The sequence below is a fragment of the Trifolium pratense genome, linkage group LG3, assembly GCF_020283565.1.
Source record: "Trifolium pratense cultivar HEN17-A07 linkage group LG3, ARS_RC_1.1, whole genome shotgun sequence".
Classification (NCBI taxonomy): Eukaryota; Viridiplantae; Streptophyta; class Magnoliopsida; order Fabales; family Fabaceae; genus Trifolium; species Trifolium pratense.
The window spans coordinates 11,768,374-11,784,938 of record NC_060061.1 but is presented as its reverse complement, the minus strand read 5'-3'; the positions used below and the strand labels follow the sequence as shown (position 1 = coordinate 11,784,938).

Genomic DNA, 16,565 nt, shown 5'->3' with positions numbered 1-16,565 from the left:
ACTACTAACAAACTTATCTCTAATGTTGTAAAGTAGTGAAGAGAATATTTAGGTGTCCTAAAGGTACCATAAGCCATGATCTTTGTCATTGGTTAAAAGTACCAGAACAATTTTATGGATTCATTCTTTACTAATTGAATTAAATGTGCATACTTAAGCTCAAATACTATGTTGGGTTAAATGTTGGTTTGCTTCGTCCGTGAGCTTAGCTCGGTTGTTAGGAACGTCGCATTATATATACAGAGACCGAGGTTCAAATCCAGGACACCTCACTTATTCATCTAAAGGGTGAAATTTCTAACTACTCCCTCCGGTCCTTTTTATAAGGAACACTTTGAAAAAATCACACAGACCAATGAAGCACATTTAACATATTTATTTTCATTTAATACTCTTATAAATTTAAATTTATTCCATATATACCCTTATTTAATTACTCTTTATTCAACTAACTTATTTATTTTTAAATTCTCTCTCATAATAAATAAGGGCATAAGTGAAATTGAACATTTAAAACATTTGAAAATTGGTCAAAGTTTCTTATAAAAAGGACCAAATTTTTTGCCCTAAGTGTTCCTTATAAAAAGGACCGGAGGGAGTACTAGATTACCTGACAAAAAAAAAGTATGTTTGCATCAGTGTTGCCTGTATAATAACTTATTTCTCACATTGGATGTCATGTAGAACTTTCAATTTTAATCAAATTCTCTTACAAATTAGAGACGGGAGAAAAAAATACAACTTAGGGGACTAGATAAAAAACCTACAAGGTAATTAAAGACATTTTATTTCTAAAATATTCATTGCAGATAAAACTTATGATCCAATCAATGATCTCCAACATGAGAAAAACCATAATTAGCTAACTTATCAACACAATAGTTAGTCTCCCTAAAAATGTGACAAACATGAAAATTCATGTGAGAACAAATGTTAAGACAATTAGCCTGCCGATTGCGAAGCCTCCAAGGAACAATAAGAACATTAGTAAAGCATCGACGACAAACTTATAATCACACTCTAACTAAATAAAACTTCAATTCTTCCCATTAGCCAACTTAGTACATTCATAGCTGCAACGAACTCAGCAAACAAAGAAGCCTGAATACCAATGTAAGAGCTAAATCCACTTTTCATGACACTAAAATGGTCCTTAAAAATCTCTCCAATAGAAGCAATGACCCGAAGACACGGAGCCAAATTATCTTAAAAAGTGATTCTAACTTGACATTACAATTTAAAGTTTTTGCTTGTAGAATCAGATCTTCTGGAGTTTCATCGCTTTTTAGTGAGCAATATAAATTACTTTATATTCAACTCATTTTTAACTTGGCCAAGTCTACATTCATAAAAAATATTGCTTCTTCTACAGATACATGGGTGTCAAACACAGTACAAAAATAGGACCAGATTACAATATTTGAATCAATTCAATTGCTTAACTTACAACATGTAAACTAGAATCAGGTAAAAAATTCAACATGACCTGCAATTTCTCTGCACAATAGCTTCGATTCACTAGCTAACTTGATGCTTTTAGCAATTGCTAACCCAGTCAATTTGTGTGTAGATGCAGGCTTATATGATTCCACATCTTCTTTGCACCCCAACAACAAAGCTTCCCTCGCCGGAACAACGTTTTCCCACCAAAACTCTCTAAGAACCCCGTGTATTATATCCCAATATCCACGATCCCTGATGACACGAAATATGGTGCTTCCATTTGGTGTCCAACAATACAAATCAACCCAATCGAAATCCATAATCTCCATTTGTCCTTGAACTTGAGGCATGTAATAGAATGGCATAGTTGACCATGGCAAACCTGTCTCAGGCTTGCCCTTATTATAAGGACACTTGACTTCCAATATTCCAGTGCCGAGAATACCATCAGGCGAGGCACCAAGCCAATCATAAGACTGCTTTGAATGAACTGCAAAACCCATTGTAGTCACCTCACGACCGGTGATTTTCGTATACTTTTCAACAGCTACCGACTCATTGAGCATTCCCCATGCCATTGCATTTCTTTGAGCAGCTTGAATGATTTGTGATTCTGATGCAAATACTTTCTCATGCCATAACTCAGAACGGCGAGTACCTTTCCAAAACCCTAATGCAGTACTGAACGTGCTTGTTGTTAGTTTGTCCTTACGAAGGGCAAACCACTCGTCTGAACGTTGCGGAACATCAGCGGGTGAAGCAAATGCTGTACATCTTGCGGATTTAACAGCTAACGAAGTTGTTGTTGACGATGATGCTGGTGAGGTAGTACATATGGATAGATTTTTTCTAAAATTATCTTTTCCATATTTTATTCTCCTAGGAAATGTTTTCTGAAGTAAGCCACCGAATCTAATCACGCTTGAATTGCACGTTACTGATGAAATCCTCATATCCATTCATTCAAAATTAGTCAGGAGCAAGTACCTAGCTACCAGAAGTTAGTTATTAATTCAATTATGTTACATAAGAATAAGATACTATGTCCCTATTTTTCTTTTTTTTTTGCTAAAGATACTATGTCCCTATTTGAATAAACAACTTATAGCATAATAGCCTATCATGATAAACACTTAAGGGTGCGTTTGATCCGCCAAAAAACAGATGCCTGGATTGGACAACTTTTGTTGTACCTGTTTGATTTAGAAAAATAGTTACGAGACTCAACAAAATAATAAGGGACACTACAAAAACAAGAATTTTTGTCCCTCACACAACTTTTTGTCAGTGTACAACTATAAAAAAATACAAAAATACTCATTTTATCTTCGGTGAAGTTTTGTCCCATGCATCCTGTACTATCTTGTTTTGTCTTATACTGCTGTGTCCCATATAAATATAAACTATTTCCATAACAAAAGATAAAATAAAATAAAATAATTTTCATATAAGCTTGTTTCCATAAGCTATCTTCGGAAGCTTGTATGAACAAGACATAAACTGTTTTCATGAGTTCTCCCAAATAATCTCAGAAGTGTTTATGACGGTAAAAATGAGAATAAAATTAAAAGAGGAAAACCTGGAAGAGTTTATCACTATTTTTGGCGGCACGTGACAGCTCCGGCAGCTGTTTCCGGTCGGTTGAGTTCGGAGCGTCGCTATCCAATCCAAACTTATTTCCGTCCGATACAACAAGGGCAAAGAAGCAGACGGTGATGATGATGGATGAGTGTCTTCAAAACCGAGTGGGCTGGGCTTGGATTTAGGTGTTTTTACCTCAAATAAATGAGTATTTCTTTTTGCACTCTCCTAAGCTTTTCGTGCGCCCCTAAATTTTTAAAAATACATACTCGGCTCGAGTTTTAGTACTCGAGCTGTATTTTATACGTTAAAGTAGGACTGACAATAAACCAAGTCAATTTGAACAGAGTTTGAGACTCAACTCAACAATTGATTCATAAACCAAATATGTCGAATTTGAGGTAAAAATTAAATTCGTTAATTAAATGAGTTGAATTTAAGCTATACATAGTTTGACTCGTTTGGTTCACGAGCTATATATAACACTTCAAAAAAAAAATTAAAAAATACTAAAAATGAAGTAGTATAATAGTTTTAGTTAATTTGTTATATATTGCTTTAAAAAAATTAAAACAAACATTTAACAATAATAAGATAAAAATGAGCCATATTAAAATTGATAGATAATGCCATGCACATTGTTGTAGTTTTTAAGGATTTCAAAAAAAAAAAAATAGTCCCATGTATATGAACAATGGAGAATAATATTATTATTATCTATAATAAGAGCAACATACAATAGAGGAAACCAAAATTAGATTTGACGTTGCATTATACGTTATATCCTTATCAATTTTCTCATTAAAAATTGGTATTAATTTCAATTTATTTACGGATCTAAAATTTAATTTAATTTTTTTTTTACTTTTGAGTTATGTAGTTTGAGCTAACGAGTCGAACCGAGTTTTTGTGAACTCAAATGTAGTCGAGTTTGAGTTATAAAAAAATTTATGTCGATCTCTCTAGTTGAGTTTCGAAAATGAGTTGAATCTAACAAGTTAAACCAAACTATTGGTCAACTTTAAACGAGCCGAACTCAAACTAAAAAAAAGTCTGTATCGAACTCGAGTTGAGTTTTAAGTTGAAATAATTCTTATCGTGTCGAGCTCGGACAGATTAAACTCGACTCATTTTCATCCATACGTTCAAGTTTTAGAATTCAACTACCCCAATCATATCCGCAAAATTTAGAATTTACACATTCAAGTTCTTTAACTTATAAGCTTGTAATTTACACGTTCAAGTTCTAGAACTTCAAATTTATTTATATTTAGACAATTCTATTATCTCAAGTTGTATATGTTTTTTCAGATATTAATGCTTCTCCCATTGACGTGAAGCCAAAAAATATCTAAAATTGAAAATTACAATGTTTCTAAAATTATGGATCACCCTCAATGATAGAACTAGAATCGAGGCAACATATAGCTTTACATTATCTTGATTCTAGAGAATCGTCCGGAGCATCAATATCTAGAACAACGTAAACAACTTAAGATTCAAATTTGTCTTGTAAAAATAGGTTTCAAGTTCTAATCCAAAACATATTGTCCGAGTTCTAAAACTTGAACTTGTAAAATCTTGATTTTTTAGATATTATTGGAGGTGTTTGAGTTCTATAACTCACACTGAATATTTTTGGAAATTTAAAGAGAGCATTGGAAACTTAAGGACGTGAAAATAAATTCTCTAAATAAGTTTACAATATTCCTTCGATTGGGAGAAGACTGAAATCACTTGATGTCAGAACCTACACTTACACCAATTAAACTGGTGGCAAAAACAAAAAAAAATAATTTACAATACTCCTTGAAACCCAATAAATTTATGCCTTCACCCCGCAAACCCTAGTTTCTTTTTCCAATTTTACCCATTTTGTTAACACCAATGCTCTATAATAAATTGTTTTTCTGTTTTTTTTTCCCGCCATTTTTACCATTTACAGACTTACATCCTACATTACGAGGGGAGTACAATTAGAAGGCCGTGGAGCGCATGCAAGACTTGAAGGCGGAAAAAAAAGAAGTCAAATCATGATACATGGTTCCGGATGAGTGAGTAGAGTTTCAAAACATATACCACATGATGAAGTGGGTACGAAGTAGCCATCAGAGAGCAATACCAGATGTCCTTTTCAAATATTGAATCTTCAATCCCAGTGTGTGTCGACATTATGATTTAATTATGTGGCTAGTCTATTCTCATTTTTCATAGGAGACTTCACAACAACTGAATAAGACAAGAGCATTCTCTTTTAGATATACTATGAAGGACAAGACCAATTTACTTACTTGTGACTTTTCTTCTTCTATTTCATGTCATCCATAACTTTGGATTCTACCCCATCGTCTACCAACTACCGGCCTCCACCTCATTGAATTTCCTTCAACATTCAAATGTAGACATCAAAATTCATCGAGAATATTTTCCTAATTCGGGTATAGGATTTACATTTGTTTTGAGACTTAATTAACTCAGTTAGTTCAACTTAATTTGTGAACTAAACGATTAGCTCAAAACAAGTAATCATATTTTGACATCTATTATGTGACAATTTTTTTTTCCTCTTTATTTGAGATAAAAACAATAAGTTAGAGAGAATAAAATTCAAACCCCTCGTCTTTGCCTCGGACTCAGGTGGTTGAGAGGTTTAGTCTGATCTCTTGTTAATCGAAACCAACCGAACAATTATTAAGATGCAAATTAATTTGTTTTCCTTCTCTCTCTCCCCCCTCCTCCCATCTCAATCTTGTATATTATTCGCTTTTGCTAGATATATGAGAGAAATGTTATATTTTACAAACTTATAATATGTTTATGAACTTGGTTTGATAGATATTCCAATATACGTTCTAGATTTATTTTAATTTTTATTTCTCTTCTACTTGAACTGTTATTACCTTTAGATCTACATATTTGAAACAAAATAACTACATCTTATCCTCTTTGTTTTTTTTTTCATTTAGTTTTTCTATTATATGTTGCATTGTGTACATAGTATTGAACTATTTGAAAATTATGAATTTTTTTATAATGGAGTTTTAGATGCAAGAGTTTTAGATGTAAACAAAATTTCAATATAATGCGTAATAACGGCCCGTTCTATCCGCCACCCGGACAAACCGAAGATGTAGACAATCAGAATGAGTTCAAATTAAATGGTTGCAATTTTTATCGATTTGATAATTTTCGACACAAAATTCTACCAAAACCGATCGATGTTCAGGTCAAATATTTTGAGACAGAGAGTATATTATTTTGTGTCTTATTTTGTTTGTATATATTATTGTTCAATAAACACCATACAAAATAGAAAATTATCAAGAACTTAAAAAATATCCTCGTACTATTATTTTGTCCCATACTTTTTTCTATTTTTTTTTATTTTGTCCCATACTTATTCAAATGATTTTTTAATCACTATGAGAATGTACTGCTCTCTTTGTCCCAATTTAATTGACACAATTGACTGTTGTGCACTATTTACACATGTTGCTTTAACCTTATTTTTCTACTAATAAACAAAAATAAATATTAGCATATAAGATGTTGTTTGATTCGTCTCAATGAATATTTTCAAAATATCAAATTTTTATAATTTTTACTATTATACAATTAAAAATATTAATCGTCAAAGTTATACATCGACATGCGTAAAACAATCAATTGTGTCAATCAAATTGGGACAGAAGGAATAATATCAATTTAAGAGTTCCACACCTAGTCAAATCCAATACTCCCTTCGGTCCTAACTATAAGAGAAAAACTACTTTTTACATTCATTGAGAATCTAATGTATTTGGTCTATAATATAGGTCAAATACATTAGTTTATCAATCAATCTAAAAAGTTGTTTTCATCTTATATTTAGCACAGAAGTATTTTGCACATGACATATTGACATGCTACATTAATTTGTTTTTGACCAAACATACTACATTTGATCTAAGTGACTTAATTTATATGCTTGTCTACTACATCTTGATGAATATTTTTGACTTGTGTTGTGGCAGGCAATTAACTATGGCGCCATTATTTATGATCATACTCATACTACTCCCAAAATAGAATTTCAATGGGATCATTAAAATCAAAAGTTGCAATAATGAAATGAAGGACCATATGATTTGTTTTGTTTACCAAAACAAATTTGAGTCACATAATCTTTCTTTCCCTTTAAACGAGAATTAGTCACGTGTAAGCTTTACCTACGACATGTCAGTTTTTGGTCCCACGCGGCTCGCATGAGTTGGGTGTGGCACTGGCGGGACACACGTCAATGTCGATAAAACACATGCCTATTCACTGTGATGAAAAATATGCGACCAATTACAACGTGAATTCCACACACCAAATCACCTCTGATCTCGACCTTTTCGTTCTTTCCTTTTGTATTCTGAATCTTATACCTTGCTTTTGTGATTTTTAGGTCTTAATAAAAGAAACACTATTGGACATTTTACATGTAGTGTGAGTTGTTACTAAGTTTAATTTCTGATAAAAGTTCTTAATTATTCTCATAGGAGAATTAAACCGAACCCAGTTATAATTAAATATCAATATATCTATGCCAAATTTGACGAATAGAATTAACATGACCCAATCTCAGTGCATGAGTACCCACCACCATAACACATGAGAAGACATTGATATATATATCCAGGTGTATAACAAATCCATAGAACAAGCCAAAAAAGAAAAAGAGTGTAGGATAAAGATGATGGAGAAACATCACAAACCATGTGGCCTGTGGGGAGTTAGCATCAAATTCAGAATCTGTTATATATTATACTACAAATGAAAGAGATACATACACAAAATATTGTCCTTTTCGTTGTGTTATAACTAGTAATAGTTATAATAATGTTTTAACTTTTCCCACAACAACCATTTGCACATAACCAGATAAGGATTCACTCACAGGTTGGCAAAGGTTGGGTCCAAAACATGATAGAACATGGATATATACAAAGAATATCAATTCTACGGTGCACCAGTGAGACAATTCTAAGGTGCATTAGTGAGACATATATGTTTTGCATCATGCACAAAATTTTTTGTTAGTAAATCAAAGTATAATCAACAAATTATAATCAAGTATTTGCCAAAGTCCGGTTGGACCTAAAATTTGTGAATTAGGTTGCTCTGTTAGTGATTCCTAATTCCTATTTGTTTGTTTTTTATTTTTGACTAAATTATAATTCCTTATATTCATCGTGAAGAAGACATTAAGCTCAAATAAAAAAATAAAATTATTTATAAAATTAAATTAACCAAGATGCATAAAGTAAGTAAAGAGAATGTTATAGCTAGCGCTTATATAAGATGATGCAGATATTTTCTAACTTAACCAATGTTCTGAGTTCGACATACAACAACATTAAAATTCTTAAATGAGAGTTTATAGTCCATTTGAGTCACACAAAGTTTTATAAATTAGTCTCTGCAATTATACGCAGAAGATACATTATTTAACAAAATAAATAAATAAATAAATAAATAAAGAGATCGAATGTTGAATTTTTTTTTTTATAAAGGGAATGTTGAATTATTAGTCAAAACATAAATACACTGTTTGTTTCTGGAAAATGTGTTCAAAGTAGGTTTCCCAACTTAAAATTATTTCCAAGAATAAGTGATTAAATAAAAAATGTCCAAACTTTTTTGAAGGCATTCTATTGTCTATTAGTGCCATGCCACCGCAAATGTCCATCACCACTAGCCGCTTAGTTTCACTTCATTCCTATTTTCTTTCAAAACATTAAATTACATTTATATAAACAATCTCTGTCACATTTATATATTCTTTATTCTTTATCCGTTTTTTAATTCCCATTTTCTTTATTCCACGAATCAATTTCAAGAAACATTAATTTCACAGATTCTTTCCTTTGTTTCTTCTTCACTATATTATTGCAACATCACTCACTCACTTCAACTTCAACTTTTCAACCAACCATGACAATTTTAGATGTTTTCCTAGGAACAACAAATGTAACATTTTTCTATGTGATTTTGATATGGGTTTTATTTGATAGTTTAAGATTAACCAAAAGTAACAATCTTTTACATTTTAAACACACACCAACAATTTTTGCTTATATCACTGTTTTTTTCAGTGCTGTTATTTCTATTTTTAATGTAGCTTTTGTTTTCTATGATTATGTTACTAATGGAATCATAGGATTTAGCTTTGTTTCATTGGTTTTAACTTGGGTTTTAGCTACTTTTGTTTCATTTTATTCAATGAAGAACACACTTAAGGAGAGTAAAAGATTCCCTTTTGTTCTAATTCTTTGGTGGCTTTTTGTTACTTTTGTTGATATAATCTCATTGGCTTTTAAACTTGTCAAAAATTATGATTCCATGATGAACTTATGGATTTTGTTGTTGGAGGAAGAGAACATTGTTGATGTAGTTTCTTTGCCTATGTTGTTAGTACTATGTTTCAATGCACTTCCAAATGCTTGTGTAAAGGAACAAAGTGAAATAGAACAAAGGTTACTTCATAAAGAGTTTGAATCTTCTACTTTGGGAGATGAAAGTGAAGAAGCTTTTGTGAAAGCTGGTTTATGGAGTAAACTTACATTTAGGTGGTTGAATCCGATTTTTGAAATCGGTCGGATTCAGAAACTTGAACATGTTCATGTTCCTTCTGTTCCTCATTCTGAGACTGCTGCTAGTGCTTCTTCTATGTTGGAAGAATCTATTAGGAAACAGAAACTTCAAGGTGGTTCATTGACAAAAGCTATTGTCCATTCTGTTTGGAAATCATTAGCCTTAAATGCTGTTTTAGCAGGTACACTAATTTACTAATTTGTTTACTTTATTCTTAAGCACTTTATATTCAACATTCAATCATTCATAAAATACTGTTTAATAATTTGTTTATTTTATTTTTATGTACTTTTTTTTTATGTACTTAATATGCAACTTTAAGTCATTCATGTGATGAATAGTAGTTTGATTAGTTTATTCAAACTTTCAGGTGTTAATACTATTGCTTCTTATATTGGTCCGTTGTTGATATCGAACTTTGTGAATTTTCTATTGTCGAATGATGATAATTCAAATATCAAATATGGAATGATTCTTGCCTTTATTTTCTTCCTGTCAAAAACTGTGGAGTCATTGAGTCAAAGACAATGGTACTTTGGCGCTCAGAGAATCGGAATTCAGGTGCGTGCAGCTCTTATGGCACTAGTTTATAGCAAGTCGCTAACGATTAAGTGCGGTGGACCAACACATGGTAAAATCATCAATTTGATTAATGTGGATGTTGAAAGAATCGGTGACTTTTGTTGGTATGTTCATGGAGTATGGTTGCTTCCGGTTCAGATTATTTTGGCCTTGGCGATCTTATACATAAATTTAGGTTACACACCTTCTATTGCTGCACTTGTTGTTACTATTTTGGTCATGGTGTGTAACACGCCTTTGGCTAATATGCAAGAAGGTTTGCATTCGAAGATAATGGAAGCTAAAGATTCAAGAATCAAAATGACTTCAGAGACTATGAAGAACATTAGAATTTTAAAGTTGCATTCATGGGAATCTACATTTCTGCAGAAGCTTTTTCAACTTAGGGACACGGAGAGGAAGTGGTTGCATAAGTACCTCTACTTATGCTCGGCAGTAGCAACTCTATTTTGGGCATCGCCAACTTTGGTTTCTGTTTTCACTTTTGGCGCTTGTATATTGGTGAAAACCGAACTGACTGCAGCCACGGTCCTCTCAGCTCTTGCAACATTTCGTATTTTGCAAGAACCAATTTACAATTTGCCTGAGCTTATTTCCATGATAACTCAAACAAAAGTCTCGGTTGATCGGATTCAGGATTTCATAACTGAAGAAGATCAAAACCAATTCATGAATAAGCATGCTTCCAAAACTTCAACAATTGCTATTGAAATAAAGGCGGGAGAATATGCATGGGAAGAAAATGATCAATACCTCAAGAAACCAACGATTCATATTGTGGAGAAATTATTGATAAAGAAAGGTCAGAAGGTAGCAGTTTGTGGACCAGTAGGGTCTGGAAAATCAAGCTTGCTTTGCAGTATGCTTGGTGAGATTTCATTGGTTTCTGGAGCAGCAACCAAAGTTTATGGGACTAGAAGTTATGTACCACAAAGTCCATGGATTCAATCCGGAACTATAAGAGATAATATATTGTTTGGCAAGCAAATGAATAAGGACTTATATGAAAAAGTTGTGGATGGTTGTGCATTGCTCCAAGATATCAACTTATGGAGTGACGGAGATTTAACCATGGTGGAGGAGAGGGGAATAAATTTAAGCGGAGGACAAAAACAACGAATTCAATTGGCAAGGGCTGTTTACAATGACTCGGATATTTATTTTCTCGATGATCCTTTTAGTGCTGTTGATGCTCATACGGGAAGCCATTTGTTTAAGGTTAGTATTGCTAATGATTATTTTTATTCTAATGACACTTTCATTCCATTCTAAGAACTTACCAAGAAGTGAAAATGTTGTGCAGGAATGTCTTATGAAACTTTTATACGATAAAACTGTGGTCTATGCTACACATCAAATGGAATTCTTGGAAGCTGCAGATCTTATTTTGGTTAGCTATATTGAACACTTTTGTGTCACTGATGAAATCACTGCACCTATTTGATCGAACTCATATCTCATCAATAATACACTTTTTGCCAGGTTATGAAAGATGGAAAAATAGTGGAATCTGGAAGGTACAAAGATCTCATCGCGTGTCCTTATAGTGAATTTGTCCAGCAAATGGCTGCTCATGAAGAAACAATATGCCAAATTCCATGCCGGAAAGATGATTCTGTTTGCTGCAGACCTTGCCAAAAAAATCCAATTGAAATCGCAGAAGAAAATATTCAAGAGATCATGATGGATTGGAAGAGAACCAGAGAAGAGGAAGCAATGACTGGTGGAGTAAAATGGAGTGTTTACTCAACCTTTGTCACATTAGCTTATAGAGGAGCACTTGTTCCAGTTATTCTTCTTTGTCAAGTTCTCTTTCAAGTTATGCAGATGGGAAGCAATTATTGGATGTCTTGGGCTACAGAAGAAAAGGGAAGGGTCGACAATGCGCGGCTTATGGGAATATTTGCTCTTTTGTCTGGTGGCAGCTCAGTCTTCATACTGGGAAGAACTGTTTTAATGGCAACAGTTGCCGTGGAGACTGCTCAACGCCTTTTTCAAGGAATGATCACGTCAGTTTTCAGGGCACCTGTTTCTTTTTTTGATACCACACCTTCTAGCCGAATCCTGAGTAGGGTAAGTTTTACTTGTATTTTTTATCTGATAAGATCATCATTCCCAGGTTCATTCAAATTAAATTTTTTTCCTGTCTGATTGTTACAGTCATCTACGGATCAAAGTACGGTAGATACAGACATACCATACAGATTAGCTGGACTAGTTTTTGCACTTATCCAGTTATTGAGTATCATTGTACTAATGTCCCAAGCTGCATGGCAAGTCATTCTTCTCTTTTTTGTGGTTCTTGCTATCTCCGTCTGGTATCAGGTAAGAACCGTCAATATATGCTAATATTTTACAATGCATGAACCGAAAAGATCATAGTTTAGTTAATGTTATGATAACTGATAAAGGCTTGTGTTACTTGTCATAAATGTTTGCATTGCATGTACTTACTCTTTTATGAATCATCTTTGTATTCAAATGTTGAGGGAAATTATGTGTACTTTTTTGTAGGCCTATTACATCACTACAGCTAGGGAATTGGCCAGGATGGTGGGGATTCGAAAGGCGCCGATCTTGCATCACTTCTCAGAATCCATTGCTGGGGCTGCCACAATCCGCTGTTTCAATCAAGAGAAAATATTCTTGACCAAGGTTATGGCTCTAATTGACGATTATTCTCGGGTAGCTTTTCACAACTTTGCCACCATGGAATGGTTGTCTGTCAGAATCAATTTTCTCTTCAATTTGGTATTCTACTTTGTTCTCATTATCTTGGTTAGTTTGCCAAGGTCTGCCATTGATCCCAGTAAGTTTCTTTCTCCGCGTTCAATCTAGAAGCGATAGCTTTTCAAAGTTGGTTGATTTTTTACTCGGATTTTTCAGGCTTGGCGGGTCTTGTAGCAACTTATGGTTTGAACTTAAATGTGCTTCAAGCTTGGGTGATATGGAATTTATGCAACGTTGAGAACAAAATGATATCAGTAGAGAGAATATTACAATTCTCTAATATACCAAGTGAAGCGCCATTAATCATTGAAGATTGTAGGCCTGAACCAGAGTGGCCTAAGGAAGGAATAATTGAATTCCTCAACCTTCATATACAATATGATCCTACCGGTCCTATGGTTCTCAAAGGTGTCACTTGCATCTTCCCAGGACAGAAGAAAATTGCAGTAGTAGGCAGGACCGGGAGTGGAAAATCTACTTTGGTGCAAGCCCTCTTTCGAGTGGTGGAGCCTTTGGAAGGATGTATACTCATTGACGGCGTAAATATTTCTAAGATCGGTCTGCAAGATTTAAGATCTAAGCTTGGTATCATTCCTCAGGATCCAACCTTGTTTTTAGGTACTGTGAGGACTAATTTGGATCCCTTGGAACAACATACCGATCAAGAACTTTGGGAGGTTAGCATTAGGATACTTTCTTGAAAATGCCATTATCGATCCGATTTCTAAAAGTAATAATAACTGAAAAAACTAATCTTTTCAGGTTCTCAGCAAATGCCATCTCGCCGAAATAGTACAGCAAGATCCACGGCTTCTTGATGCACCAGGTATACATATATTTGTTAAACCAACATTATCTTTCAAGAGTATAACTGCTACCAACATTATCTTACATATATTTGATATGATGCATCCTTTAAATTTGCGCAAACACGTGTGCAGTGGCCGAGAATGGAGAAAATTGGAGTGTTGGACAGAGGCAACTAGTTTGCCTTGCTAGGCTACTACTTAAGAAAAGAAAAATTTTGGTCCTGGATGAGGCAACTGCATCCATCGACACTGCAACTGATAATTTAATTCAAAAGACTATCAGAGAAGAAACAAGTGGATGCACAGTTATTACAGTAGCACATAGAATTCCCACTGTCATTGACAATGATTTGGTTTTGGTCCTTAATGAAGGTACAAGAAACTCAGTAGACAACATGTAATTCAATATATAATTATAACTGCTTATTAATGCACACCATTTTTTAATCCTGGAACTAATAAACACTACTATTGTTATGTATACAGGGACGATAGCAGAATATGATAAACCATCTCAATTGCTACAAGATAGTTCTTCTTCGTTCTCAAAGTTGGTTTCGGAATTTTTGAGGAGATCGTCTCAAAGTAACTGCTAAAAATGATCAGAAGACATAGAACTATCGTACATAGATAAACAGTTAGGCCTAATGCTGAGCAGAATTAGTTGTGACAATGAATAGCAGCTCAAGAATTCCTGACTCATTACATTAACAACTTAAAGAATTCTGATTTCACAAGCTTAACTGAGTTTCTAATCTAACTAAGATTTTCCTTTTCAAATTATTTTTATCACACAATTAGTGATTGTTTCCATTCAAAAAAATTAATATTAGTGAAAACTTCATAAACACAAGAGACTCAAAAGGATCTTTTGAGGTCCAATCTCATAAGTCATATATCTTATGCCTTGAATGAACTGAGACTAGTGCACTATATTCAGTGAATGAAGTTTTAATCATATTTTTTTTTACTTTAGATTGGTAGTGATCATATTGTATATATGCTACCAAATACCAATACAATACTCCTTAATTAAATGTCATTCTCTGAGATATAATAGCAAGTAGTAACATCTTAATCTTAATCTTGTGCTCAATTCTTATGGCAAATTCATGCAAAAAGTTCAATATATTCAAGTTTCACATTGGATTATATGTCTGAATGGTAAAAAGGATAAGTCCTTTTGTGCTCAATGTGGCTTGGTCAGACATATCTCACCCGATTTAAATTCTATTAATTTTTTTCTTTTACTATTGTTTCTCGAGTACCATACACCAAAATTTATTTAATCCAAAAATCCAAAATCATCCATTAATAACATAAAGTTACAAAATTATACTTCTACACTAAAATAAACTAAGGTTACGAGACCAAATTATACTTCTAAGATTGCTCTACAAGATTTTAAGATCTAAGGTTAGTATAATTTCTAAGGATGCATACTGATACTGATTTCTTTCAAAACTTTTCATAAATGTTTCTGAAAACTCCAAAATTTCAACCAAGTGTGCTGAAGGAAGCATAATCAGAACCTTTTCCCTATACCATTAGTTTGGTTGGATGCTTAATCTCTCATATCTTGTGCAGTGAAGGAATGATCCAGAGTCGTGCGCCATATTCATCAGTCGATAAAGTTGTAATCATTTGTTAGTACTTACTCTCTTCTGTACTCTAATAATTTATTCTTCTAAATGTGCATTTGTAAATGACTTGTATACCTTAGAAAACTATGTTTATTTTGTAGATTAGATTGGTAGCAGTTAAAGTCCAAAAGATGCTACCTCAGTGGTAGGAATTTGGTCTCGTAACCTGAAGGAACGGAGTTCAAATCTCCTCGGAGACGGATTTAAAATGACTAGTATTGAAACTTTAATTAATAATGATATTATAGATTGATAGATGCAAAAAGTATGTAACCGAGAACAAAAAGTATTAGACTACTTTATTACAACATTCAGAAAATAGATGCAAAACGGACGATATATCGTTTTAACATCAAATTATTTCAAAATTCAGTAAATATGCTGAAAACTAATCAGCCAAGGCAGAAAGATTTTGATTGATTTATTCATTCAGGGTCGGAGAAGAACTTGTTGACAGACGGCATAACCTCACGTGGTCTATTGCGGAGGAACTTTCGGAATTTGTGTTCAGCATATGCTTCACCCTCGGCATAGTTCTCGAGCACCCCTGCACTTCTGTTCTCTTTGTTTACCCTGAAAACCAAATCAATATAATACATACATCAGTATAAAACTAGGGAAACTTTATCATTTTCTGCTAAAGTTTATGTTTAATTTTCATTGATATGTTTTGCATTAAGGTAAATTACAAGAAATTTTTTCAACCATGGTTCACTGGACCGCTTAATATGGTTCGAGAGTCAGTTCTGACATCAAGTTATTTCACCGATACCAGTTAATAAATTTCTTTTTCTATTTGAGGTATATCAATTTTTTTTTATTTCTTATTTCGTGTTAGGATGCGAACCGTTTTTTGTTTTCCTAACTTTTTCTATTTACACACTCACATCCTACGTTATGAGGGGTGTAAGGTTGGAAGGCCAGGAAGCGTGTGTGAGACTCAGGGACACGAAAAGAAGGAATTCAAAACTATTGGGTCTGGTCTGGTTGCTTGTGCACCCTATAGTTTAACAGCTAGCCTAGTTGATTTTAATTTAAAAAATGGCCCAATTGAATATCATAAAATTATAATCATAATTAAATAAAGTAGACATAATATTGTACTCCTAGTCCTACCATACCATTTTTTTATGGGATTTTTTCGTCATTTTTTTTGTAC

At 33.3% G+C, this 16,565-nt stretch overlaps 2 protein-coding genes across 3 annotated transcripts; one reads left to right on the top strand and one right to left on the bottom strand.

Moving 5' to 3' along the window:
* Positions 1-1,300: 1,300 nt before the first annotated feature.
* LOC123914298 lies at positions 1,301-3,177 on the bottom strand. Of its 2 annotated transcripts, none has more exons than XM_045965405.1 (2): positions 3,023-3,177; positions 1,301-2,434 (listed from the first exon to the last, which is right to left on the bottom strand). In XM_045965405.1, the coding sequence occupies exon 2, from the start codon at positions 2,400-2,402 to the stop codon at positions 1,464-1,466; it is 939 nt and encodes a 312-aa protein (XP_045821361.1). In that variant the 5' UTR covers positions 2,403-2,434; positions 3,023-3,177; the 3' UTR covers positions 1,301-1,463. The 2 variants fall into 2 exon arrangements, with proteins under 2 accessions (XP_045821361.1, XP_045821360.1); XM_045965404.1 differs by having other exon boundaries at positions 1,301-2,430; positions 3,023-3,174.
* A 5,448-nt stretch (positions 3,178-8,625) lies between these two features.
* LOC123914297 (putative ABC transporter C family member 15) lies at positions 8,626-14,847 on the top strand. The gene is made up of 10 exons (XM_045965403.1): positions 8,626-9,823; positions 10,013-11,442; positions 11,528-11,614; positions 11,707-12,297; positions 12,385-12,549; positions 12,739-13,033; positions 13,111-13,631; positions 13,717-13,780; positions 13,896-14,135; positions 14,250-14,847. The coding sequence occupies exons 1-10, from the start codon at positions 8,983-8,985 to the stop codon at positions 14,357-14,359; spliced, it is 4,344 nt and encodes a 1,447-aa protein (XP_045821359.1). The 5' UTR covers positions 8,626-8,982; the 3' UTR covers positions 14,360-14,847.
* Positions 14,848-16,565: the final 1,718 nt, after the last annotated feature.